The sequence below is a fragment of the Lemur catta genome, chromosome 17, assembly GCF_020740605.2.
Source record: "Lemur catta isolate mLemCat1 chromosome 17, mLemCat1.pri, whole genome shotgun sequence".
NCBI classification, from domain to species: Eukaryota; Metazoa; Chordata; class Mammalia; order Primates; family Lemuridae; genus Lemur; species Lemur catta.
In genome coordinates this window covers 17,793,039-17,820,629 of record NC_059144.1, presented here as the reverse complement: position 1 = coordinate 17,820,629, position 27,591 = coordinate 17,793,039, and the positions used below count along the sequence as shown (strand labels likewise).

Here is a 27,591-nt window from a genome sequence, read left to right as displayed (position 1 = left end):
GCAGTATATTGCCAAGCAAGTAGGGATAAATCACAGTTAAGGTTTTTGAGGTAGGGATGGGGGTAGAATCTGATGAATATTTAGGGGAAAATAAAGTCAGGAAGTAAAGCTGAATATCATTAAGAAGGCATATAGCTGTGTAGAAAGTTAAGACCAGGGGTGGAATGCATGGTGTAGGTCAGGGTAAAAGGAAAGAGAGTAAGAAATGAAACTGTTATGGGAACACAGTCCTACTGTCCACCCAGAGAGAAAGCGCAGAAGGGGCCTTTATGATGGAGATCATGTAATTAACACAGAAGTAAGATAGAGCAGCAATCTGGACAGCCGCTTGGAGTCTTACTCTTTTCTTCTTCACCCCGTGACAACAAATGAATTAACAAGGAGGATGTTACTCTCAGCCCAATTTTAACCAACAAGCAAGAACTGGTTGGTGAAGTAAAAGTAATAGGAACTTTGTGAGAAAAGGACAAAGTCATCCTAAACCCAACAAATGGCCAAGACCGCGGATCCCGGCAAAAATCTTATCAGTAGCCTGGGATTTGGGAAATCAGATCTCTAAAACTAATTATAAATCACTGACAGGAGAATAAGTATAGACACTCTAGGGGTAGAGGACTCTGTGGGGATGGCTTTAGAAAACTACATTTGGCAATATAATCCTGACTTCCTTGAAGAAAAGTCACGTATAGAAACCACCCAAGGAAATACACATGAAGAAACCTGACCAACTCAGACTTATAAGTGACATGTACATAGAAAGAAACAAATCTGTAAATACTGTCTTCCTTTTACAAACCAACAATACAACCATACCTGGAATTAAGGGTGTAGTTTTTTGGTTTGTTCTTCTTCTTTTTATTATAATACACCCAAGAATAATACATGGGAACTGTAGTAGCAAATGCAATGAGTGGTGGTGATAAGACTGTCATGAAGACAAACCAAAAAGATTTGTGTCATAACATAAAGGCTAAGGGTTAATGTCTGAAATTCTATAGGTATCACTATTTATAATAACCATAATATTAGTAGCAAATTCTTAAGTGTCAGTTCTGTGCCGGATACTGTACACACACTTGATATGCATCATCACATTTAATCCTCACAATAATCCTGTGAGGTAGATTCTATGATCATCCCCATTTTATACTTTAGGAAACTTCAAAACAAAACATAGAAACCGATACAAGCAAAACATCTTGCTCAGTCGCCAAGCTGGTGAGTGAGTTGAACCCACATCCATTTGACTTATAGCTTTCACACTGTACCCTACATTTCAATGCCACAGGGCAGAAATCTCTAAAAATTTACAGAGACATTAAAGATACAAATGCAACACTTGTTAACTTTGGAAAGTCCTTACTCCAACAGAAGGTGGAAACAGAAACTGTAAGTGGGTAATCAAAATGATTTTGATAAACCGACGCTCCGAGTCGGATCTGAAGCGGGCTACTCACAGGTTAACAACCTATGCGATGCAAGGGAAGCAGCACAGGGTGTGGAGTCAGAGACAGGGTTGAGATTCAATTAAAGAACAGCCGCTGCCACCCCAGCCCAACCACCACACACATGAATGATGAATGCTGTGGGAACACAGGGCTTGATGCTCCTCAACAAGACACCCCTAGTCACCAGAAGGGAGCTAGACACCCCTGGATCAGAGTGACAATGGGAATTAGCATAGCCTTAAGGGGGAGGAGAAATCAACAAAAAGTGATAATATAGCTTGGCCATCACCTTAGGGGGAAAAAAAAATTCCCATAAAATTAGGAAACAGTATTTTGCTCACTATGATGTAATAACTTTTAGAATCTGTGCAGTATAGTTGGAATAATTTTTCTCATTTCTATCACTTGTTTAGTTTTGAGGGAGTGCTCCCAAAGAATGGAAAACTAAAATAAAATCAAATTCTTTGAGCTCTTTTAAATCATCCCCCACACCCCCCTCACTTCTGAACCAGATCCCTGGCTATGCCCTAATTCCTGGATGAGAGTCTGGCATGAAATTAAATGGGAACAAAACCAGATGGACAGCTGGAGAGGCAAACAGGCTTAAGAACAAAGAAAACCTTGAGGGCTAGTAAGTCTGAATGAAGAAATCAGACATAATAAAATTTTCCACACTAAATTTCAGCACAGCAATTAACCCTCTACAACAACTGTATTTTGAACGAGATCCCTGGGAGCTGATGTGGCTCATTGAACTATGAATCTGAGTCACTGTCAAATATCGAACAAGAAGCAGGTGGCACTTTGGAAAAGCCTCTGTGAGACTGGCTGAGAGGGAAGAGCAGTGACACGTTTTTGGCACAAGAAATGTTGACCTTAGAAGGCCTGAAGGGAAATGAACAACTGCCTCGTCTTCCAGCAATAATCAGCTGGAACACATAAAGAGTTTTTAAAAGATCCCATTCACAACAGCCACAAACACACGAAATATTTAGGGTTAAATTCAATAATAAATATGCAGGATTGGTAGTAACACGAAGAGGCCATGTTCACCACTATGTTTGTAACACCTTTGGAGGTTCTAGCACAAAGTAGACACTGTATAGATTTACTGAGTGAACAGTGTACATAAAAGACATCAGTAAGTGTAGTGAATAGCACGTTCCTCAACTTTGTAAAGATGTCAGTCCTACCCTACTTAAGGTGTAAAGGCCAATAAAAATCCCAATACATGAATATATGTATATATACATATGTAAATGTATATATGTATATACAGATACATTTTTCTGGAGTGAGGGGCTGTAGTACTCAGAGATAGGTTTAAAGAATAATTCTGAAGTTCATCTGGAATAATATATGAGCAAAAGAATGAAAGCACGGATCAAAAGAATAGAAAGGCTAGACACATACCCAGCATGTATAATATCAGTATATTTCATCAATAGTATTTTATATGAATGGGGAAAAAGATGGACTATTTTGGTAAACACAAAATTAGAAAATCAGACATATTTGTAAAGAAAAGAAAATCAGACTTCCATTATGTGCTATTTACCAAAATTACAGGACTGAAGACTGAAATGAAAAAAGAAATCCAGCCAAAGATTATTAATTAAGACGCACATTTAATTCTTCATTCTCCCCAAACTTTTACTAAAGGGACAGTAAAAACACTTTTTAAAAAAAACATAATCCTCTCCCCAAATCAATAAAGCTGGAAAGCAGGCCAAGTGGTATTTGATCTGAAGAAAGCAGAATCTCAGGCAAGACACAACCTAACTTAATGCCGGAGACTACCCGAAGGGATGAGACATTGATGGCACTTAGGTATCCCTGAGAGTGGGGATGTAGAGTCTAAAAACAGAGGAACTGCTGGAATACTGTTGAAGTATCAGTTAGCCTCTAGATCACCCACCCTGGCCTTGTAGAGGGTAAAATAAAGGATCTTGATCCTTTCTACTCAGGGAAATACTAACCACAGTTACAAGCAGACAGACCTTAATGAAAACAGGGAACAGAAACAGACATATTGAGACCCCTCACTCTTTCTCACCTGCTCCCATCAACTCTGAGTATAGTTAAGTTTCCACCCTCCAGGCAGGAGAGAGGAAGAGAAACAAGACCCCAAAATACTGACATTGGAGAGTCCCAGCGAAACGGTACAGCCAGATGAAAAGTACTCACACATGGAGAGTAAAAGCCACAGTCAACAAGCCTCGCTTACAAATCCAGAGTTTCTAATCAGCAACACGGTGCTCCCCACCCATTTGATGGCTTAGCCAACAGACTGGAAGAAAGCCTCTGCCTGGTCTGAAACACAGAGCCTCTGCTTCTGGAACAGAGGGGCACAGTCCCAACACACCAATGTGCCAGCAAGTAACAATCACAGGGTCTGAACAAAATATAAAAAACAAAACACCTGAGCACACTGGAGAGTTAACAAAAGCAGGCAGATGTTGGGGAGGAAGCGAAACGTGGTTTTGGCCAAGGGGAGGCCACATTACGGTGTCAGAGGTGCAGGTCAGCTATAGCTCTGATAAAAAGCTGCTATCTTTCTGACAGGCATTAAGGGAAGGACCTGGGGCAATTATGTTCCCCAGAAAGTAGAAAGATGGGGAACCACAAACTCGTGGTACAAACCCTACCAAAGTCTCCGGCTGACAAGTGCCTTACACTTGCTTGGAGCGGACTGCAAGTTGTCTGAACTGAGATGAAAGCTGCTACCTTCCAGAGACGTTGACAGAGTTTGCACTTTGAGTCTAACCTAGTTAACTGACTCCAAATAAAAACCATCAACATCTCAAAGCAATATAACAGAATCCTAAATCTCTGCAACATAATATTCACAATGTCTAGAAAAAACTCAAAATCACATGACACATGAAGAAACTAGAAAATGTAACTTCTTCTCAAGGGAAAAGACAATTAACAGATGTCAAACCTGTGATGTTATAATTCAGACAAGAATTTTAAAGCAGCTATTATAATTCACTTGATGAAGTAAAGGAATGTAAGTGATGTATAAAAAGACAGGCAATCTCACCAGAGACACAAAACATTAATAAACAAAGAATCAAATGGAAACCTTAGAACTAAAAAATACACTTTCTAAAAGAAAGCTTTGTGTGGGCTTAGTAAGCACAATGGAGATAATAAAGAAAAGAGTCGGTGAACTTGAAGACAGAGAAATTAAACTAAGAGAGAAAAAGGATTGAAACAAAAGAAGAACAGAGAGCCCATGGACTTATGGGATAATATCTAAAGGTCAAATAGACAGGTAAATGGAGTCTTACAAAAAAAACCAAGAGAATGGGGCAAAAAGAAAAAAGAAATTGAAGAAATAATAACCAAAAGCTTCCCAAATATGATAAAAGACATTTACAAATTCAAGAGGCTCAGTAACCAGGATGAATTACAGTTTTCACAATCAAACTGTTGAAAACCAAAAATTAAACAAAAATCTTAAAAGCAGAAAGAATAAATCAACAAATTTCATATAGGGGAACAACAATTTGAATGACTGCTGAACTTTTCATCAGAAACCATGGGGGCCACAGCACAGTGGAATAGCACTTTAAAGTGCTAAAAGAAAAAAAAAAAAGCTAACCTAAAATTCTCACATGAAAGATACATAAAAAAATGAAAGAAAAAAATACGACTTGGAAAAAGCAGACACAGATAAAAAAAAACTGTATCATGATAAACTTTGGAAAGACAAGAGAAAACACTGTACCTATGAAATAACTGGTGCTGTAAAAACTGAAAAATTACAAAAAAAAACATTCTGGAAAATTAAAAATATAATTATAGAACAAAACCCTAGAGGTTCAGGGTTGGAACATCAGTAAAGGAATTCTACCAGAAGGTACAGAAAAGATAATGAGATAGAAAATAGAGAAAAGGAAAAATTAGGTGTTCAGTCCAGGTCTGACATACAAATAAAACAAAAGAAAAAGAAATAATGAAAGATAAAGAAAATTCCCTGGAACTAAAAGTCACTTAGATTTCAGATGGTAAAGATCTATTAATATTTAGTATCCAGTACAAGAAAGCAGTTCATTGTAAAATTTCGTAAGACAGGGGTCAAGGAGAAAATATCAAAACTTCTAAAAAGAGAAAACGTATCACATACACAGACCAGGAATCTAAAGGGCTTTGAACTTCTCAACAGCAAGCCTGGAAGCTAAAAGACAGTGGAGTAACACTCTTGAAATTCTGTGGAGAAATGATTTCTAACCTAGAATCTCAAATCCAGCCAAACTATTACTGAAGAATGCGGGTAGGCTAAAAACATTTTCAGGCAATGTCTCGAAATTTACCTATCATTCATCCTTTCTCAGGAGCTACCAGAAGAGGTTGCTCCAACATGGAATCCACCAACAAGACTTGATTGAAAAAAGAGACTTGTCAGCTTGATGAAAGAAGGCACACCACAGATGACAACTGTGTACCAGATGGGGAGAGGAACAGGTAAGGAGGTCTCAGGAGATCTGGCCCTAATAAAAGCAGACTGATGCATTGGAAAATAACGACAGGAGATTTAGACAAACCAGGGTAACGTTTGCAGCTGAATTATAATAAGTATATAGAAAAATAAGCAATCAAAAAGATAATTTTTAGTTCAGAGAATATAAAAATTGGGCAAGAATGAAACTTAAACAGCATATTGCATGGCTGCACTGTAATTTAGCAGTGTCATTTAGTCATAATAAACAATGACTATCACTCTATCCCAAAGTATTTTGTGGCATGCTAGAAAGATGGGAGGACAGGAAGTTGCATATATGGTGGTTATGAGGGGCAGTGAAAAAAGGCTAAATACTCATCTTTCACAGTCAGAATAGATATTACTTAAAACTAAAAACATCAAGAAATTATAACTAATAACATTATTTAGATATAGCTATAAATACCAAAAGAAATAGCATACAGAGTTGAAAGTTATTGCTTCTGGGGTGTGGGAAACTGGGAAAGGGGAAGAGTGAATTAGGAAATACAATTTTTCATAAGTCTAATACAATGACTATTTAAATTTTATTTTGAGAAAAATAAAAACTAAACTAAAAAGAGAAAAGTAATGACAATAGTAAGGCCAGAAGGACACTCCTGGAAGCACTAAAGAAACTATAAAAGAATGAAAAGAAAATACTTCAGAATATTTACATGATATGGCTGAAGAATGGAAGCAGCATTTTAAAGCATATTAATTTACTTATTTAAGCTTAAGTTTAAGCATAAATAAGGATTTAGGCTTAAAGTTGTTTTAAGACAAAGATTTGACTATTATAAAATTTAGAACATTTAAAAATAAAATAAACAAAAACTCACATCCATAAACAAAATTAAAAGGCAAAACAACATTGAGGAAAATATTTGCAACATATTCTCAAGTAAACAATTTTTATAAATTTATAAATGAAGAGTCAAAGAGCGACAGAAAATGGAGGAAGAAAATGAATAAGCAATCCACAAAAAGAAACATAAATATCTAATAAATATGAAAAAATATTCATCTTTGTTAGTAATCAAAAAAAACAAATTAAAATAAGAGACCATAATTTTGGCTTACTGAATTATCAAGAATAAAGAAGCAAAACAATATTCATCAAAATATGAAAAAAGCATTTTCATATGGTGTTGAAAGACATATAAATAAAACACTTAACTAGAGAAGGTGTTTGGGAAATACTTTATGCATCAAATATTTTCAAAAATGCACATCAGAATTTATCCTAAGAAAATAACTGAAAACATTCACAATGACTATAAAGGGATATTCATTTATAGTCCCTTAAAATGATGAAAAATTGGAAACCTATGAGACAGAATATCATGCAGATTATCAAAATTTTATAGAAAAATAATTAAGGAAAAAGTTTCATAATATATTAAATATGAGCTACAAAGTAGAATGTAGAATACTATCACAATTCAAACAAATACATAAACAATAAAGCTAAACATACGAGGGCTGTCTGGAAAGTATCCAGCCATGTAATATGAAAAATATATTAACAATGGCTAGATACTTTCCAGACAGCCCTTGTATGTATGCAGAAAGAAAGAAGACTGAAAAGACAAATCCCAAGCACGAATGAGAAGTTGTGCATGTGGTGGTGTAATGTGTTTCCATATTTTCAAGAAAAAATTTGTGTATGAACACAAAATGAGCAATAAACAATAAAGGAAAAAGGAGCTAAATGCAGACTTTTGTACTTACCAAAAGTCTGTTAAATACATTGTTACTCATTTTGGGAGGTTCTTTTTAAAAAGTCTGCAAACTAATAGTTGTACATATTTTGAAGAGCAATATAAGAAGCAAGTGCTCTGGCAATGGGGTGCTAATCTATAGTGAATTTATAAACTACAAAAGTGCTTTATCAGTTTTGATTTATTCCTGTAACACAAGACTCAAGAATTCTTTACACATACATCTCTATTATAGAGCTCTGAGGAATTCTTTCATTGCCTAACCAGACTCTTTTGAATTATTTATGTAACATTAAATGTCAGCATACCCATAGTTAAACTTGTCATTTCCTTTAATATTCTTTCTATAAAATACATGTGATGTGTAAGGGCAAACAGAATCTTTTTTTTTTTTTTTTTGAGACAGAGTCTTACTCTGTTGCCCAGGTTAGAGTGCTGTGGCATCAGCCCAGCTCACAGCAACCTCAAACTCCTGGGCTCAAGCAATCCTTCTGCCTCAGCCTCACAAGCAGCTGGGACTACAGCCACCATGCCTGGCTAATTTTTTCTATATATTTTTAGTTGTCCAGCTAATTTCTTTCTATTTTTTTAGTAGAGACGGGGTCTTGCTCTTGCTCAGGCTGGTCTCGAACTCCTGAGCTCAAATGATCCACCCGCCTCGGCCTCCCAGAGTGCTAGGATTACAGGCGTGAGCCACCGCACCCAGCTGGCAAACAGAATCTTAAAGAATAAGAACATCTGTTAAGATACCTGAGATTTGCTATGAAAACAAAGATTTTCTTTAAACTTAGCAATGCCTGGGCTACTAGTTTCTATAATCTTGATATGTCTTTCATCATTAAGAGTAAATTTTTAAAAACTCATTTATAAGCTTTAGATCACTGATGTATCATAATGGCTGAAAATCTAAGGTACTGGGTATAATGTAACAAATGTAGTTCCCACACAGAATCCAAATAACCCACATAACACCAGACTTTTCATCTGCATGAGTAATAGAATTTAGGATTTAAGGAATTATAGGAATATGAACAAGAAAATAAATAGGGATGCCATAACTAGCGTATCACAAAACTTAGAGGGCTCTGAGAAAGGACATAAAATATCCCTAAATTCTTTCTCTGAGAGTTGCCAGCATATACTCTTTTAGAAACTGGATACAGTGATATTTCCAGGATATATCTCTCTCATCATTATAAAGCAACTAAAAGGTAAATACATTATTTTCTTAACCCTTTGAAAGGCTATTTGAACTGTTTCCTCCAACCAAAGTGAATATAAATAAACATATAGGATTTTTTTTTTTAAACAAAGCAAGGACTCTGTTATAGGGTCTGAAATTCACTCCAGACAGTATACTTGGTCATAAAAATCTAACTCTGAATTTTAGTCAATCTTTCAGAGGAGAGTCCTTTTCTCCACTTTTGAATGTTTTACTGTTACTGAAACATAATTTTTGAACGGTTCAAAAAGACATCAAATAAAAGGAACTGCCTGCAGTGTTGGATGCAGAGCTTTGACACAAGTCTCACCTTCTCTGGATGAGATAATCTTCCAGAATATCGAGGCAGCGCACCATCTGGGAGAAGATGAGTACCTTGTGGCCACCTGCAATCAGCTTAGGGAGCAGTTTATCAATCAGCACCAGCTTCCCTGCTGCCTGAATCATGGCCTGCAGCTGAAAGTCAGGGGCATCAGGGCTGTGGTATTTTCGGAAATCTTCGAGAATTTTCTCCTCTGCCCCTGAAAAGGAATGGAACAAAACTATTCCTTGAACAAAACATAATGGTAAAAGTTGCTTTCTGCTTTGCAGATCCTAGGGGAAAAGAAGTGAATTCTTTGGTCCTAAACCAGCAGTCCAGTGAGGAGATGCTGGTGTGCATCCCTGGTCTTGCCCTCAGCAGTGACATCAGGGCCATCCTGTAGATGATAACACAGGGCCTTGGCTTTCCCGGGAAGTCTCACCAAAGGAGAGAGGATTTGAGACACCAAGTGCTAACCTAAGCTGACTCACTCAGGTAAAGAAACCTTCCCAGAAAGTTGGCAAAAAAAGACCTTGATACCTCTTAACATCACAAAGACTAGCTGTAAGACAATCCAAGTCACATTTTGATTGAAAAATTTCTCTGAAAGTTTTATGGTAAAAAAAACCCTTCCAACATCTTCTCTAACCAGTTAACTGTTAATTTGTCTGCAGAAAGCTTTAATCTCATTGCAGCATTTTCATTCATTCAACTAAGTAACACATTTCCCTGTCCTTGAGTGGAAAAGTGTGGACTAGACTTCAAGCAAACACAGGGCATAAGATGAGTGATATATACCTTCTGCCAAGCTGAGTATGTACTCTGAAGCAGAGTGTTGGCAGAAGTTAGTTCAAAACTTGGCTCTGTGTACTTAATACCTAGATTGCTTAAGCAAATCCATCAACCTCTCTGAACCTCAGTTTTCTACTCTGCAAAAAGGTGAGAGCGCGTACGTCAGTCTAGCACACAACGGAAGCCAATACATGAGTTCTTGGACTATCATTAGCTTCTGGCAGAGGCCTATGCCAGTCCCGAGTTACTCCTTAATGTCTTGACTTACCATTGATCAGGTAGGGATGGTTACAGCACTTTCTCAGCTCCATCATGGTGTTGATGAGATTGGGCATGTTGTGCTGATTTGCCCCCTTGGTCAGAAACGAAAAGTTCTTCTCCAGGATGGCACGGTAGTACTTTTTCTGGATATTGGTCAGTTCTACCTCAATGATCGTCTCTTGTTTGGGAGCAAGGTTCTTTTCCACATCATCTTTTAGCCTCCGAAGCATCATTGGCTTCAGGATAGATTGCAGTTTCTTTACCTGTCCAAAGAAAAGAGACCTATGTACCTGCCCAATCTTGATTTAATTGAACATCTATTAATAGTACTGTGGGAGAAGACTAAGAGAAAGATCATGATTGATCCCTGAAAATGAGGAGTTTACAACAGTACTGAAAGGAAAAAAAGGATCTGGTTTTAATTCACAAGCAATTACTAAGAACCTAAGTGGCAATCTCACAAGATAAAAAGGAAGAAAGACAAAAGACAGAACCTATTGTCTAGAATAGAGAAAACAAACCTCTCTCTCGCTCTAACACATGCACATGCCCAGTAATTACTTGAATATTTTAAGTCATGTTAGGAGGTACAAGTGATACATTACAAACAGAAGACAGATGCTGAAAGAACAGAGTCAGAAGTAGAGGCAATCTGGAAACGGTTTCCTCCTACATGTTTAAAATAATAACAGCAGCATACATGTGTGAAGGTAGCATTATGCAAAGAATTAATGTTGAAGGTGACATCTCTCATTCCATCACGGAATCTGTCACATCAGGGGCACTTTATGTCTGACGGTGTTTTTTGCTACTATTTATCTGCTCTTCTCCTAACATCCCAGACCAGGACAGCAGATCTTTACACACTTGACTGCACCTGCAAGGTGACTTGTTCTCTCTCCCAGTAAGACAATGACAGACTAAGAGATTCAAAATCAAAACACTCCGGTTAACCTAGAGCTAAAACATGATACCAGTTAAGATTAACTCTGATAGAAAAATAAAACAGAGAAAACAAAAGTGCAAAAGAAATCAAGTTTCAAGTCAGAAAGGGCTGTTCAAAAATTTTAAAAGGGGTAGAGCCTGCATAAATAAGTTGTATGCTGTGGCAATGCTTCCAGAAGAAATATAACGTGACCTACAGAGAGTGATTTAGAAGAGTTACTTACAAAAGCAGGTTTTAGACAATGACGAATATGCTTTATTTTGTAAACAGATGCTTTCTAGAATTTTTATTTAGTGTGTTTTAAAATACAGACCTCTCACAGAAGCAGAGAGCAGAAAGGTGATTACCAGGGACTGGGGTGGTGTGGTTGGGTGCGGATTTGGGAGATACTGGTCAAAGGATACAAAATTTCTGTTAGATAGGAAGAATAAATTCAAAAGATCTATTGCACAACATGATGACTATAGTTAATTACAATGTATTGTATTCTTGAAGATATCTAAGGGTACAGATTTTGAGTATTCTCACCACAAAAGGTATGTGAGGTAATGCATGTTTATTAACTCAATTTAGACATTCCGCAACATATACATATTTCAAAACATCATGTTGTACACTATATAATTTTTGTCAATTAAAAAATAATTAAAAAAAATTTAAAAATAAAATACAGATATTTGATGTCATTTTTATGGTTTTCTCCTACCTAACCCCGAAATGATCTTAAACCTAACCCTTCATTTTACCAACCAAGGGTACTTAGGAATCAAATCCCCCAAATGGGTAAGGAATTACCACGTAAGAACTCCAAGAGAAAAGACACAGCTAGCTAATTGTTAAAGATAGGGACAAATGTCAATCTGCCACATGCTGGGTCCAAATTTGCCCTTCACTTGGTTCATACCTTGAATCATTTAGAGTATACTATATGCCAGACACTGTGCTGGTCAATACAACAAACACAACTTTGGAGAAGATGTGGGCCTTGTCCTCAAGGAGATCATTGTCTAGGAAGAAGAAAAGATGCATACCACAAATTAAGTGCAATGGGAGAAGAGGATGCATTTCTAATGGTCCAAAAATGGAGAGAAGGTTGGAGCTGGCTTTTGAAAGATCAACAGATATTGCAATGTAGAGAAGGGGAATTAAGCTTGATCATTCACTGCTCTCAAAGTCTGACTTGTATCAGAAGTAGAAACAGATTGCAACCACAGAATGTACTCTTGACATCTGTTAGTAAAATTCCCAAACCTTTCAGTTCCCAAATTCTCTGTCCCAACTCACTTGCACACCATTGGTAGATTAATTTAGCAGAATTAATTACGTCACTCCTGCAATAAAGCCTTGCATAGTTTTTTGTTACCTACCGAATTATTCAACCCATCTTTCACAATCTTCCCACAATGTAATCCTAAACCTCTCTGGCCTCATACTCCCCAATTCATCCACTTTCTGTTCAGCTGAAACAGATGATTCCCCACTACTAACTAAGTTCCATGGCTCTGATTATACTGGTTTCTTCCTATGCAAAGTGGTCACTACCTCTTTTCTCTACACCTGTGAAAACTTACCCATCTCTCAAAATGCATTTTCAAACTGTACTCTCTCCCAGAAGTCTTTCCTGATTCTCAGACAGATGTGACGTATCTCTCCTTTAAAGTCCCCAACTCTATTATTGTTCCTCTTATGGCACTGAAATTTGTCTGTCTTGCTTCTCTAATCCCTAGTATTCTACTCACAGTAGATAGATACTTATTAATATTGGTTGTTTTGAATCAGCTTTAAATCTAACAAACTAGACATGGGACTGGACCCTTGAAAACTGAGGAAATTCAGCTGATCTGGACAAAACTGGACTCATCAACCACTCTAGGTATGTGACTGCTTTGTATTGTACTCAAGAAAATGGGCCTGGGAACTAGTTGCAGATTACGTAGGAGGGAGGAGGAAGGATGAGGGAAGCAGAAGAAAGCACCATGTTCCCGAGGCCAGAGCTATAAGCAAAATCATTGAACATACAAGTAAGATCAGTGAAGCAGGAGGCCTGATACACCAACACAAGATATTTTGGGTGCTGACTCATCCATCTATCCTTTTGAACAATAAGAACTGTTAACAATCTGCTTACCCTCCCCAACATAAACAAGTGCATAAGATAAAGGGGATTAGTAATGCTCATTTTACCAGGGATGCCAGATCTTGCTAAGTCCTGTCCCCGTGGTGACCTGCTCTTTCATTGATGAAAGAGCATTGTCTTTCATTGTCTCCTCAATCCGTTCGGCCTCTAATTACCTGCTCCTCTGTTTTCAGATCTCCAAACTCCTCTAAGAAAGCAGTCTCTGAAGGAAACTGTGATGGCTCCAGAAAATTTAGCAAACTGAAGAGCTCCTCCACGGAGTTCTGCAAGGGTGTTCCTGTGAGAAGCACTTTATGTTCCTGCACAAATTAAAAGCACATGATGAACAGTGTTGAGCCATCAAAACAGTATATTTTAGTGGGGAAAATTAACCCAGGGCATTTTGTGCTCAATTTGGGACAATTCTGCTCTGCTTTAATGAAAAGATAGTGTGCCAACACTTCATAGGGTCACAGTCAATAAACGATCAACCTTCCTTTCACATCACTGATTCCAGTAGCAATTTCATGTTAATTAAAGCAACTATTCATTCATTCACTAAATATTATTGAGTGCCTACTCACCACATACTGGGCACTGTGCCAAAACAGCAATGTTAAAAGGCCATCATCTTTGGTATCAGTTCATTCAGGGATCCAGAAACAAGTCAAGACATTACATTTCCAAGTCACAAATTTCATGCTATTTAAGAGTCCCCTAAGGCCCTTTGGAAATCAATCTTTGGCAAAGGCCAAATTATTGACTCAGTTTGTGATAAAAAAAAAAAAAATTCATTCCTGTACTATCATGGCTATAGAAGGCAAAAAGAAAATCTACAGTAAAAGGACTATGCACAAGTAAGCTACATGCAAAATGGCTACAGGATGCTCCCTCTAAACTGAATAGAAGGAACCTCTCGTTATGTAAAGAGCTGTTAACTCTCACCAGGGCCATGAGCTTTAGACCCTCCAGAAGTTTGCAGTTCCTATTCTTCAATCTGTGAGCTTCATCAATTATCACACAGCTCCAATGAATCTTCTTCAGCTCTGGGCAGTCTGCCAGGATCATCTCAAATGTTGTGATGACAACATGGAACTTGAAGACTCCTGAAAGGGGGTTTCCCTGAGGATGACACAACCGAAGGCAACGCTTTACACCATGGCTGTAGAATTCTGCTAATGGATTACCTGCTGGGTTAGAGGAGGCAGCACTATAAATAATAGTGCTTAGGTGAGAAGCCAACAAGTACTGCTATTCCTCATGTGAGAAAAGAGAGACTATAATGAACCAGCTATTTAAACGAGAGAGAGACCTCACAACATCAATTGAACAGAGGCAAAGCAGCATTTACCCTTATGAAGGTGAGAAGGATAAGCAATACAAAAGATATAGCTAGGGAGCTTTTTATTTTTTAATTGCCATAAGGAGAGCAGATGGGTGTTGGTTCACGCATTCCCACCCAACAGTGGATCTAAACCATGCATGGCTTGAATGCCCAAAGAAACCCTCTGCTACTTTTCAGATTTAATAAATTTCACCTTGTAACTTGGGTTCTCTACCATAGATTCTAAGTAATGATCCTGATTCACCTGGGACAAGGGCAACCAGGCAGGACACAGCTTTGCTTTTTACCCTGTCTTGGCACTGCCATCACATTTCAGTAGCAAAGCTGCATGATGTTAAAGTACATCTTAAATTTCTCCCAAGTGTCTCTTTCTGCTGTCTATGAAACCCCTAGGGAGAGCACAGGTTTTCCTCTGATTGAAGTAATTTAATTTTTACCTTGCTTAATTATAAAAACCAGTACTCAGGACACACATACAACCATACAAAGTAACTGCACTTAACAAAACCTTTTTTAAAAATTTCTGTTGTGCTTTTAACTTTTTTTTGTTAGGAGACAGAACCTTGCTCTGTCACCCCAGCTAAAGTGTAGTGGCATCATCATAGCTCACTGCAACCTCAAACTCCTGGGCTCAAGCAATCCTTCTGCCTCAGCCTCTTGAGTAATTGAGACTACAGGTGGGCAACACCATGCCAGCTAATTTTTCTGTTTTTAGTAGAGGTGGGGTCTCACTCTTGCTCATGCTGGTCTTGAATTCCTGACCTCAATGATCCTCCCACCTTGGCCTTTCCAGTGCTAGTGCTTCTAACAATTTGAAACTTGTTTTCTCTTTCTCCTTCCCTGTCAAATCTGTTAACCTCCTCTCTAAATTTCCTAGCTGGGAAAATCCATTCTCTGTACACTAAGTCTTCCATTCACGTTCTTCACTGAGCACATAACAATTCAGATAAAATTGTCTGCATATAAAAGTAATTTTATAAGCCAACCAATAAGCCACACCTTCAGTGTCCTAAAAATGGCCTCTGGTATATCTCAGAGAGTTTGGAAAGCATGCCCTACAATCCTACATTTTATCATAAATTATTTTAATTTATGTAAACTAAATTAATTTAATTAACAATTAATTAAAATTATTTTAGCTTATTTTAAACTACTAGGGAGGAACAAAAAGTCAGCCTTAACAAACATGATTTTACAAAGTCAGTCAACAGTAACTCAAGATACTGGGCACTAAAACCCACGAAGGTAAGTGGCAGAAAGGCTGTTCCAAGCTCAGGCAGTCCCTGGTCTTTGTGACTCACGAGGCTCACCTGTGCATCTCTGTACACCATTTCATACTGCTGAATCATCTGCCTACTGATCTGGCTGCCGTGGTACACAATGGCATTCATCTCCGTCCAAGTCCTGAACTCCCGCTCCCAGTTAGTGATGGTGGAGAGAGGGGCAATGATGAGAAAAGGGCCGTGGATTCCCCTGAGGAATATTTCTGAAAGGAATGTGATGGACTGGATGGTTTTCCCTAGGCCCATCTCGTCAGCCAAAATACAGTTTTTTCTGCAGAGTGTGAGAAATACAGTAATTCATTATCAATACAGAAAAGTTGTAGAGGTTGGTTATAACTAAAAAAGATGTTTCAGAAGTATACTTTTACCTGTAATATCACCAGTGAAAGCTTTATCATCATTTTACAGAGATTAAACTGAAGCTAGTTTTTATTATTATCATCACTCATACCCTGCCTACTTTCAAAAAGGAACTGTGTTAACTTGGGAAAAATATAGTTATGTGCCACTTAATGACAGGGACATGTTCTGACAAAGGTGTCATCAAGCACTTTCATCATTTTGCAGATATGTGAGTGTACTTACACAAACCTAGACTGTACAGCCTACTGCTCCTAGGCTACAAACCTGTATAGCATGTTACTGTACTGAATACTGTAGGCAACTGTAACACAATGGCAAATATTTATGTATCTAAACGTATCTAAACAAAGAAAAGGTACAGTAAAAATGGGTATAAAAGAAAAAAAGGTACACCTGTGTAGGGCACATATGGAGCTTGTAGGACTAGAAGTTGCTCTGGGTGAGTCAGTGAGTGAGTGATGAGTGAATGTGAAGACCGAGGACATTACTATACAACACTGGAGACTTTGTGTTGTATAGTACACACAAAGTCTATACACACAAATGAACATTTATACTATACCAAATTTATTTTAAAATGTTCTCATGTCTTCAATAATTAACCTTAGCTTACTGTAATTTTTTTACTTTATAAATTTTTAACATTTTAAAATTTATTCTTCTGTAATAACACTTAGCTTAAAACACAAATACATTGAACAGATGTACAAAAATATCTTTTTATATCCCTATTCTATAAGCCTTTTTCTATTTTCAAAATTTTTTATTTTGTTTCGCTTCTTCAACTTTTTTGTTAAAAACTAAGACACAAACACACATTAGCCTAGGCATATACAGGGTCAGGAACATCAACATCACTCTCTTCCACCTCTACATCTTGTTGCACTAGAAGGTCTTCAGGGGCAATAACATGTGTGCGCAATAACCTATGACGACAATGGCTTCTTCTGGAATATCTCCTGAAGGATCCGCTTGAGGCTGTTTTTACAGTTAACTTTTTTTTTTAATAAGTAGAAGGAATACACTCTAAAATAACAATCAAAATTACAGTATAGTCAATGCATAACCAGTAACAGTCATTTATTACCATTATCAAGTATTATGTACTGTACATGATTGCCTGTGCTAGATTGTTATACAACTGGCAGTGCAGGTTTGTTTACACCAGCATCGCCACCAATCTGTAAGTAATGCGTTGTACTACAATGTTATAACAGCTACAATGTCTCCAGGAGACAAGAATTTTTCAGCTCCCTTATAATCTACTAGACCATCATTGATATGGGGTCTGTGGTTGACTGAAATATCTTTAAGTGGTGCATTACAATGTATGAAACAAGTGTACTCAAATATAAACTAAAAATACTAAAAATTAAAATACTATTAAGACAAGGAGAAAAAAATATACCCCAAACCTAAGCCAGTTTCTGTAACTGACAAACTTCCTGGAAGCCATGATAAAAATTAAAAAATCGTTAAGTTCCATGAATCCCATTGTCTTTTGCATGTTATCAAAGGACAAACTTTTAACCCACATGATAAATTCTGTTAGAATCAAAACGTTGATCTCTTCTGTTGATCCTGAACCACAGACTGTACACCAGAGCTGAGGCCCTGGTCTGGTCTCGCTCCCTTCACTGTTTGGATAGGCAACCCGAGACCTGGGCACATAGGGTGAACTGTGCTTGTGTGAATCAATGAATAAGTGGCAGAGATTACACTAAAAAGACAGTTCTCCAGAGTCCCATTTCTGTGTGTTTTGCATTACAACATGATATCTTAAAAAAAAAAAAAAAATCACTACTATCCAGTACATTCTAGAATGTTCAGAAAATCTCAACCCGTCTTTCTCCAATTTCACCCGATTCAGTTAGTTGTGGAACCAGATCACAGAGAGTTCAAAACTGAGTGTTAGAGTAGAAGTCTAGAACGTCCATGGCTTACAAACAAGTAGCAGAGTGGGGGCTAGAATTCGGATCCATTCCCTTTTAGAGACTTTTTTCTTTTTGCTATAGACTATAAGATATAAAACAGCCATAAAGGATTTTGTTGGGTTTTGTTTCATCTACATTGAGTCTAACGTTTTGGTTAGACAAGCCAAAAAAAAAAAAAAAAGTACAAAGTCAATGATGTCTACAGATCATTTCTTTTGGATGAAGAATACTTGTTATAAAAATAAGTCTTGGAATGACTAACATGCAAAGATTATCACCCTGAATTGATGGCTATGCTGCTCTCTCTCACCACTCTGCTACTGCCACTCAAAAGTCTTACAGGGTAAGGCAACAAACAATATACCTCTAGGTACAAATATTTGGACTGGTTCTGGTTCCTCACCTGTTATACCAGTTAAAAAGAAGCCAGTTCATCCCCTCCAGCTGGTACTCCCGGAGCTGGTTACTGTTCTTATATTCCCGAGATTTCTCGAGTTTCTGCCAGGAGTCTGAAGCAGGCCGCTCCTAGGGAGGAAAGCAGAGAGCACAATACACAGACAATGATATTTTAGGAGCATAATATGGATAATAATGAGGAAGGTGGTAAATCTCAAATGCTGCTTTAAGGCTAGTTTCAATCTGCAGTTACTATTTTCTGAGTAATGCGCAGGCCCTATATTTTTCAGATTTCACCAGATTAATCTAAGAATAATTCCATAAAATTTACAAATAATTAAGAAGAGAAACAGGCCTACCTAAAATCTTGATAAGGGTTATATTATTTTACTTAGACTCTTAGATGTCACTCCCATTTACACTTTAATTTCCCCCATAGGCTAATATTAGAATTTTTGGTTTCAATAAGCAGAATTTCTTTTTGTTATTTCTTTGTGCCTAGAGTAACACCTCAGGGAAGTACAGTGGGTCAAATGTTTCGTTGGTTAGTCTGTCTCTAAAGTTAGCACATAAAGCAAAAAATTGTATAATCAAAACTGCAACTTCCTTATAATCCCATTAAACAAAATAGAGGCTGTCTTAATTACTTTATTTTCCTATGTAAAACACCAGTGTCTAAAGACAGTCATCCGCTGGTATACTTCGGGGATTAGTTCCAGGATACTCTCCCACCCCCACCGCACATACCAAAATTCATGCATACTCAAGTCCTACAGCTAGCCACGCAGAACCCACAGGTGTGAAAAGTCAGCCCTCCGTATACACAGGTTTCAGGACCTGTGAATACTGTACTTTCAATCCACTTTCAGTTGAAAACATCTGCATGTAAGTGGACTTGTGCAGCTCAAAACCCTGTTGTTCAAGGTCGACTGTAATTCATCTTTGCTCTACTGATACATGATGCCACATTTATCATATGCTAAGTTCCAGTATATCCATGGAGCTATATCTGGATTCTGCATTCTGTTCCACTGGCTTGTCTATTACTGTGATAAAACTTTTTAATTACTGTAGCTATATATTTGGTGGGGAATTATGTTTCAAACATGTCTTAGCTAGCTATTCTATCTTATTTACTATTGTGAATAACTTTAGAATCAATGTGTCAAAGTTCTCTTAAAATCTCATTGGAATTTCAATTAGAATTACACAGAATTATTAATTTAGGGAAAATTTAAATCTTTCTGTACTGAGCCTTCCCATCCAACATGGGTTTTAAAAATGGGTTTTTGTTTATTTAGGTTATTATTTGAACATAGACTTGGTTATTTTGCTGAGCTCCTAAAACTGAGCTCCTAAAATGACACTTAAAGATTTTAAACATTTTTTTAGCTATGCCTGCAGTATAGATGAGAATACTAAGATTAAAGCTTTTCTAAACAGCAATTTTAGTCTTTGGCAGTTCTACTTTTGGTTACCACAATAAAGTTTACACACTTGAAATATGTTGTTAACTAAAACTAAGCCATTTGCACGTGCAGTTTAATAAAATATCCCCAATTACATCACTGATAGTTGGAGATAAATGTAAACTGTCCATGGCTTGCAGAAAAACACATGACAATTTACTTTCAAAATTATTATAGCTGTACTTAGACTAAGCACTTTGAAATGAGAGCCTGTTGAATATTCTTATTAGTACACAGTCACAGGAACTTTTAGAAATAAAGAAGGAAAGAATATATTACGCCAAAAATTTTTTTTTAAAGAAAAAACTTTGAAGCTAAGATAATCCTATATAAATTCTCCTGCTCTGTTCCCTTAAAGAAATTACCTTCTTTTTAGCAAACCGGAACCATTTAGCCTGGATCCTTGACGTTCAAGCAATCCATTCCATTAGGCATTCTTCCTTACTAGATACTATGGAGAGACTTTCTGGAAGCTTCTTTAGCTCTACTGACTCAAGTGGCTCACTCTCGGCATTGTAGATAGTATATAGGAGAATTTCACTGTAGATTTCTACTTTGCTTCCTTGGAAGTGCTCTCAATGTAGAGGCATCAGTCTCTCATCTAGTTACTCCACCAGGTTTTCCTTCTTTCCCCAGTGCTAAAGGTTTTAGTTTTACATCATCTACTGGCCAAAAATTTCAGCCATCTAAGCCTAAGACTTGAAATAAGCTAGAAGTCTCTGATGCCTAGTCTGGATGGTTCCTAAGTGGTATAGATTACAGGATATAAATTACCCTAGGGCTCCACAACCTTCAGTGGCTACCTAGTTAATTTCAAAGGGGGATGGGGGAATTGATACTTGGCATCTCCAGTAGGGTCTCACCTAGTAAAAGACTGCTTCTTGCCCTTTACTGACACTCTTGTTTCTTCCTTTCTTGAAATTCCATATTTTACCTACAAGTAACCCATTTTTACCAAAGAGATTTTAGGTGCAGAATGTCCTATTCATCAAGATCAGTAAGGCCATCTCTAAGCTTCAAAATTCTGATAAGATACCATAAAAAAACAGTTATTCAGGTGAAATACCATTTGGAGACAGCCCCCTTCTTAAAATATAACCAGACAGTATTAACTATATCATAAGCCACCATTTAAATTTAGAATTTTTGAGACAAAATTTCAAAATGTACATTTTAAATGAGAATAAATTTAAAAAAAAGAACAAGTGTAAAATGATACTATGGTTCATTGAGGATGACCGCATCATAACAGCAAAGAAGTGAAGGAAATGAGAAGTCACCTGAAAATACATGAGAATTCATATCCTAGCCAAATGCAGTCAGGTTGAAGAACCAAGTGGGAGTTGAGCTGAGAGAGAACGGGTGAGACTCTTGATTGCTTCTAGAAGATAACTGACAATTAGCTTCAGAATGAAATTCTCTCTACTCTTGGCTCCCATACTGGTCTCCGCATTGCACCACATGCTAGTTTGCCTGGTGCTGTATTTGTCTATGTACTCACATGCTTCTTCTCTTCTATTAGACTGTGAGCTCCTGAGGGCAGGGCCTGTTAGGTACCTTGTTTCTTATTATATCACACACAAGAATCAACTTATAGCAGATGCTTAATAAATGACTAACAAATAGAATGAAAAACAAAAAACAGTGTATACATAGGAGAGGGTTGAAAGAGGAGTTTAATAATCAATCATGCAGACAAAACACCACAAACTATGTAAGTTTCTAATCACAGTTCTGCATCTCGAGATACGTCTATTTACCTTTCATATGCCAAAAAATCCTAAAACAAACAAACAAACAAACAAAAAAGCCCAGAAACAAAACATTGCTCTTAAATGGACTCTGACAGGGATCCAAGTTCAATGTTGAGTTCTAGTCTTCTTAGTCTGAACTTTCCAGTGATGTAAAAGCAACAAATAATACTAATAAGGAATTGGATAATAGTTTTTCATATAAAAATGATGATTTTTTTTTTAAAACAGAAACTGATCATTCCAGCCTATAACCATATATTTTAACAACTGATCCTCTCTCCAAGTTAGTAACACTTTAACAAAGCCCTGATCCCACCTCTTCCTTCTTTTCATTATTGACACTCTATATATGACTATTTCTTAGGCCCCCTAGGGCAGTGGTCCCCAACCTTTTTGGCACCAAGGACCAGTTTCACAGAAAAATTTTCCACGGTCTGTGTGGGAAAGGGGCGCAGCTCAGGCAGTGATGTGAGCAATGGGGAAGGGAGAGGCTATAAATACAGATGAAGTTTCACTCACTCACTTGACCTCCGCTCACCACCTGCTATGAGCCCTCCCTACCCCCCTCACCAAGTTTCATGGAAGACTATTTTTCCATGGAGGCAGGAGGGAGGGGTGGTGATCTGGAGTCCAGTCCCTAACAGGCCGCGGACTAGGGGTTGGGGACTGCAGCCCTAGGGCATCTTTGCAGTTGCATGGTAATAATCCAGGATCAGAAAAACAAACTGATTCAATAAATGTATAATGAAAACCTATGCGCTCTCTGTGAGGTCCCAGGGATCTACAGGCAAAGGACAATTCTTCCACTTAAGAATATTCCAGTTGAGGCCGGGCACGGTGGCTCACGCCTGTAATCCTAGCCCTCTGGGAGGCCGAGGCAGGTGGATCGCTCGAGGTCGGGAGTTTGAGACCAGCCTGAGCAAGACCCTGTCTCTACTAAAAATAGAAATAAATTATCTGGCCAACTAAAATATATATAGAAAAAATTAGCCGGGCATGGTGGCGCATGCCTGTAGTCCCAGCTACTCGGGAGGCTGAGGCAGTAGGATCGCTTAAGCCCAGGAGTTTGAGGTTGCTGTGAGCTAGGCTGACGCCACGGCACTCACTCTAGCCCGGGCAACAAAGTGAGACTCTGTCTCAAAAAAAAAAAAAAAAGAATATTCCAGTTGAGTGAAGAAAGATAAAAGCAAAGAAAAGAGGTCACTGATGGAGCAAGAGAGCAGAAATAGGAAAGATACCATCTATCTACAGAGCTACTTTTGCATGCCAGGCATTTCTTATACATTCTATCTTACTGACTCCACACAATAGCCATACACCAAGAAATCTAAGCCCATATCCGAGTTTCTTAAATGCTGCACACATCAAATAAAGCTGAGACCTAAAGCCAACTCGGGTGCTGGCAAAGTGTGATCTGGGGAGGAAAACATCCTGACCTACAGGTTCGATGGGGGGAGTGATAAAGGTAAAATACTGCAGAAACCACTTAGGAAGACAGCGGACTTCCATAACTGCAGAGTTCATAGAAGTACATGTTCCAAGAGGTGTCAGACAGAGCTAGGAATACTTTACCACATGCTTAATTTCAGGGAGAACTTGAAGAGATTCAAATTCTTTAACTTTCGCAGGATCCACGTCTTCCTCTAGCTCCCACGTGCTTTCTTCGTATGGCAGTGAGCACCACTTCACCAGGTAATGTGTCACTTCCTGGTGGGAAACAAGAGAGAAAACTTAATTGTTCTTTTGGAATCAATCATACTCTGCCAACCTCTGAAAAACCACCCTACATGATAACACATAAATATCATTAAAACATAGGCTACATGTTAACAAGCAAATGTGTAGAAAGAAGGGAAGATGCTTTAGGAGAGGCAAACACCTACCTCCCCTGTTTCTGCATCCTTGGTATGGGCCACCTCCAAGATGCGATCAACTTCTACATAGTCTGGATTGAACAAGTCTTCATCAGGCTAACACAAACAGAAGAGAACAGTTAAGAAATGTGAACACTTCCCTCAAATCCAACACCCAGGGTTTCACCTTTCAGTGACCCCATCTCTGGGCTCTATCAGCAAGCACAGAAAGAAAGGGTTTGCTTGAGAATAAAAGTCACTTCACAGACATTTCTTCATTGCTCCCAAATCCTGCTCTCCATCACTAAATTCAAAGGATCCAACCATCTCAGAGGCTGCACTGTGGCCAGGTAATACTTCCCTATTGGGCATTACAAGAGTGAGCATTAATCAGCACAAAAAGGGTTCTCTTCTCCTACTGGTCCTTGTTCCTAGTAGCCCTTAGCAACTAGGAATTAGTTTCTTCTTCTTAGTAACAAGAACAGCAACAGCCAACATTAGAAGGGGGCATGGGGGAAGCTTCTTGGGTACTTATAATGTTCTATTTCCTGATCTATGTGGTAGTTACACAAGTGTGTTTATTTTGTAAAAATTCACTGAGATGTTCACTTACGATTTGCTTACTACTCTCTATGCACATTATTCTTTAAAAAAAGTTTACTTATAAAACAACAATAAGCAACATCTGGTGCATTCATTTAAGTCTCAAAACTATCATATGGAGAAATGCTATAATTACTTTACACATGAGGAAACTGACTCGGAGAGGTTAGGTAATATGACCAAGTCACAGAGCTATATAAACTGGAACATTCATCGAGGTCTTTATTACCCAGAAGTCCTTCTCCAGGACTGCTAGAATGTTCTTACTACCTCTTAGGCTGGAAGGCACTTTAGGGGCTATCTAGTTTCATTGTCTAATCAATACAAAAATACTTTTCATGGCAACCCTGGCAAACCCACCCTCAGATTGAATTATTCCTGTTAAGAAATTTACCACCTTCTAATATCTGATCAACTGCTGAAACAACTTTACCTCTCTCTACCTGTTTAGTAGTTGTATCATGCTCTTTATCATTATTATTACTAAATTATAGCCTAACTTCCTTCCTTGTAACTGTCACTAATTGGTGAGAACGGCTTCCTCTACAGCAGCAGTAGGGAATTTGATTCTTTCCTGTGTATCTCAATAACACAGAGAGCTATTATTTATGGAATACTGACTATGAGCCAGGCACCATGCTAAGCACTTCTATAAACATTGTGTCATTTATTGTTCACAATAGCCAAGATAGGGAAACAACCTAAGTGTTCATCAAGGGATGAACAGATAAAGAAAGTGGGGTGTGTACATATATACAACAGATTATTCGGCCTTAAAAAAGGAAATTCTGTCATTTGCAACAACATGGATGAACCTGGAGGACATTATGCTAAGTAAAATAAGCCAGACACAGAAAAACAAATACTGCATGACCTCACTTATATGTGGAATCTAAAATAATCAAACTCACAGAAGCAGAGAGTAAAATGTTGGCTGCCAAAGGTGAAGGGGCAGATAAATGGGGAGATATTGGTCAAAGGGCACAAAGTTTTATATATACAGGATAAGTTCAGCATGGTAACAACAGTTAAAAATTATGTATTGTATATTTGAAATTTGCTAAGAGGATACATCTTAAGAGCTCTTACGCTAAGGAAAAAAAGAAAGAAAATGGTAACTGTGAGGTAATAGATATGCTAATTTACTTGACTACAATGATCATTTCACTATGTACACATACATGAAAACATCAAGTCATACACCTTAAATAGATATAATCTTTGTCAATTATACATCTATAAAGCTAAAAACAGTAACAGCACTGTTACCTGATCCTCCCAGGGATTCTGTGAGGTAGATGCTGAGTGACACTTTACACATATGAGGACAATGCATTTGAAGGAGCTTATGCAAGTGGCCCAAGGCCACCCAGCTGAGGGTGGGGCTGAGGGTGAAGGGCAGTCTGCGCAAGGCCTAGCCTCTCACATGGTTAGGTCCACTCTCCACCTCTGCTCTCCATCACGCTGCTCCGCCTCCGCCCCCACCATGTTAGTCTTCCCTCAGGCTTTACAAAGTCCCTCACTGAGTCCTGGCACCCAAATAAACGTATCACTTAGGGATGAAATGAATGTAACAGCAGGACTGTTCTGTTGGTGCAGTCTAGGATTAGTGTTACTTTTTAAACAGCCACACCGTACTCTTGGCACACAGTACACTTGTAGGTACTTAAACTGGCAATATCTTTTCTTCTAGAACTGCTATCCAGTCATTTTCCTCACTTCAAAATTGCAAAGATTCTTAAAAGACCAATGCAGGACATTACATTTTATTCATTCTAGCCTGTCCAGGTAAACCTGGACTTTGTGTCATTTATTCTAATCTGGTTAGAAGGGATTTAGTCAGAAGGCTTCTGCCTCTGTGCTGCGTGGGAACTTGCAGCCTCTACAGGCTGCGTCTCCTTCACATGTGCCTTGGCCACCTCATAAAGCAGTCGGAAATAGTGGATATGAAGATGCTCCACTCAAAACTGAGTTACTGTTTAGACCGTAAGAATGTTATTTATCCAAGTTACTAATAAAAATGTTGAATAGGTCAAGACCAAAGGCAGTGCTATAGGAAATGCTCCCCGCTATTACTTCCTCAAATGTCTTCCCTTCCCAAGAGAATATGAACTGTTACATTATGTCCATACACCCTAACACAGTTTCCCATCTCTATTCCTAACCAAGGAAAAAATCACTCCCTTGGGAATCTATCAGAAAACACACACACAGGTTGTGTAGGCTACATTAAGGGGTTTGGACTTTATTCCAAGAAAATGGAAAGTGCTGAAGGGCCTGAAGCTGGGGAATGCTGTAAGGCAAACCCTCCTCCCTTACCTGGGGGCAGCCAACTAATTACTGAGCACTGACCCTGTGTCTAGTCCCAGTGACAGAAATAGGACAACATGAGCTCTGTCTCACAGGGCTTAAATGGAAGAAAAAGACACATAAACAAGTCACTACGCTGCAAATACTTGCTAAAATCAAGATGTGACTAAAATGTTCCAAGAAGTATGGAGAGTATTCAACGGGGCTTCGAGAATGGTTGCTCCAACTCTAGTTGTCACCTTGCTTTCTCCAGCTGTCTATTAGAGAAACACTGCCATGAAAACAGTTCTCATGGGCTTTAAAACAATCACAGAGAGGGCTGAGGCCAAACTTTAAAGCTAAATAGGAAGTATCCCCAATTGGGATAAGGAGAATGTTACTGACATTACCCTAAAATAATTTTTTATGACTAGAGGAAAAGGAATACAATATGGATAAGCTGGCAACTGTGCACAGCAATTCACTACAACTTGATGGTATTTGAGTAAACACTTAGGATCTAGCACTAATGACTTTCCGTTGTAAAAGTAATTTTTATTGCTTTTCATCAAAAGTTATCTGTATAAAATTGAAAACTACATGTTAAAAAATGGAAGAAAATAGAATTTACCATAATTTTCATTAACTATACAGTATTACATTCTATGGAATGTATCATCAATCAACAAATGCCTATTACCTAACAGTCTATTTTCAATTTTTCACCAATATAAAGAACACTTTACCATAGCAAGTCTTCATGCAAAGATTTGATAATTTTGTTAAAATAAATGGCAGAATCAAAATTTCTGGGACAAAGGAAATGTAAATTTGAGGACATTTGATGCCTGCTGCCATACTGTTCTTTTAAGAGGTCACGCCAAGTTACGCTCCCACTCAGTGATGCACAGAATGTCAATTCCCTACACCCTCTCCAGCAGTGGATAATGCCTGTTCTTAGAACCTTCAAACATTTGAGAAGTAAAAACTAAGAGACTCCTAT

The 27,591-nt window shown here is 38.0% G+C and overlaps 1 protein-coding gene across 6 annotated transcripts in view; it reads right to left on the bottom strand.

Moving 5' to 3' along the window:
- Positions 1-27,591, bottom strand: part of CHD6 (chromodomain helicase DNA binding protein 6) — a 139,128-nt gene that overhangs the window by 66,484 nt on the left and 45,053 nt on the right. For all 6 annotated transcript variants that reach the window (XM_045529296.1, XM_045529295.1, XM_045529298.1 and 3 more), the window contains 8 exons: positions 23,727-23,813; positions 23,416-23,550; positions 18,628-18,749; positions 15,955-16,198; positions 14,245-14,421; positions 13,476-13,619; positions 10,245-10,500; positions 9,194-9,404 (listed from right to left, as the gene is read on the bottom strand). In XM_045529296.1, the coding sequence (XP_045385252.1) occupies positions 9,194-9,404; positions 10,245-10,500; positions 13,476-13,619; positions 14,245-14,421; positions 15,955-16,198; positions 18,628-18,749; positions 23,416-23,550; positions 23,727-23,813 (1,376 nt within the window). The remainder of the gene's footprint in view (positions 1-9,193; positions 9,405-10,244; positions 10,501-13,475; positions 13,620-14,244; positions 14,422-15,954; positions 16,199-18,627; positions 18,750-23,415; positions 23,551-23,726; positions 23,814-27,591) is intronic.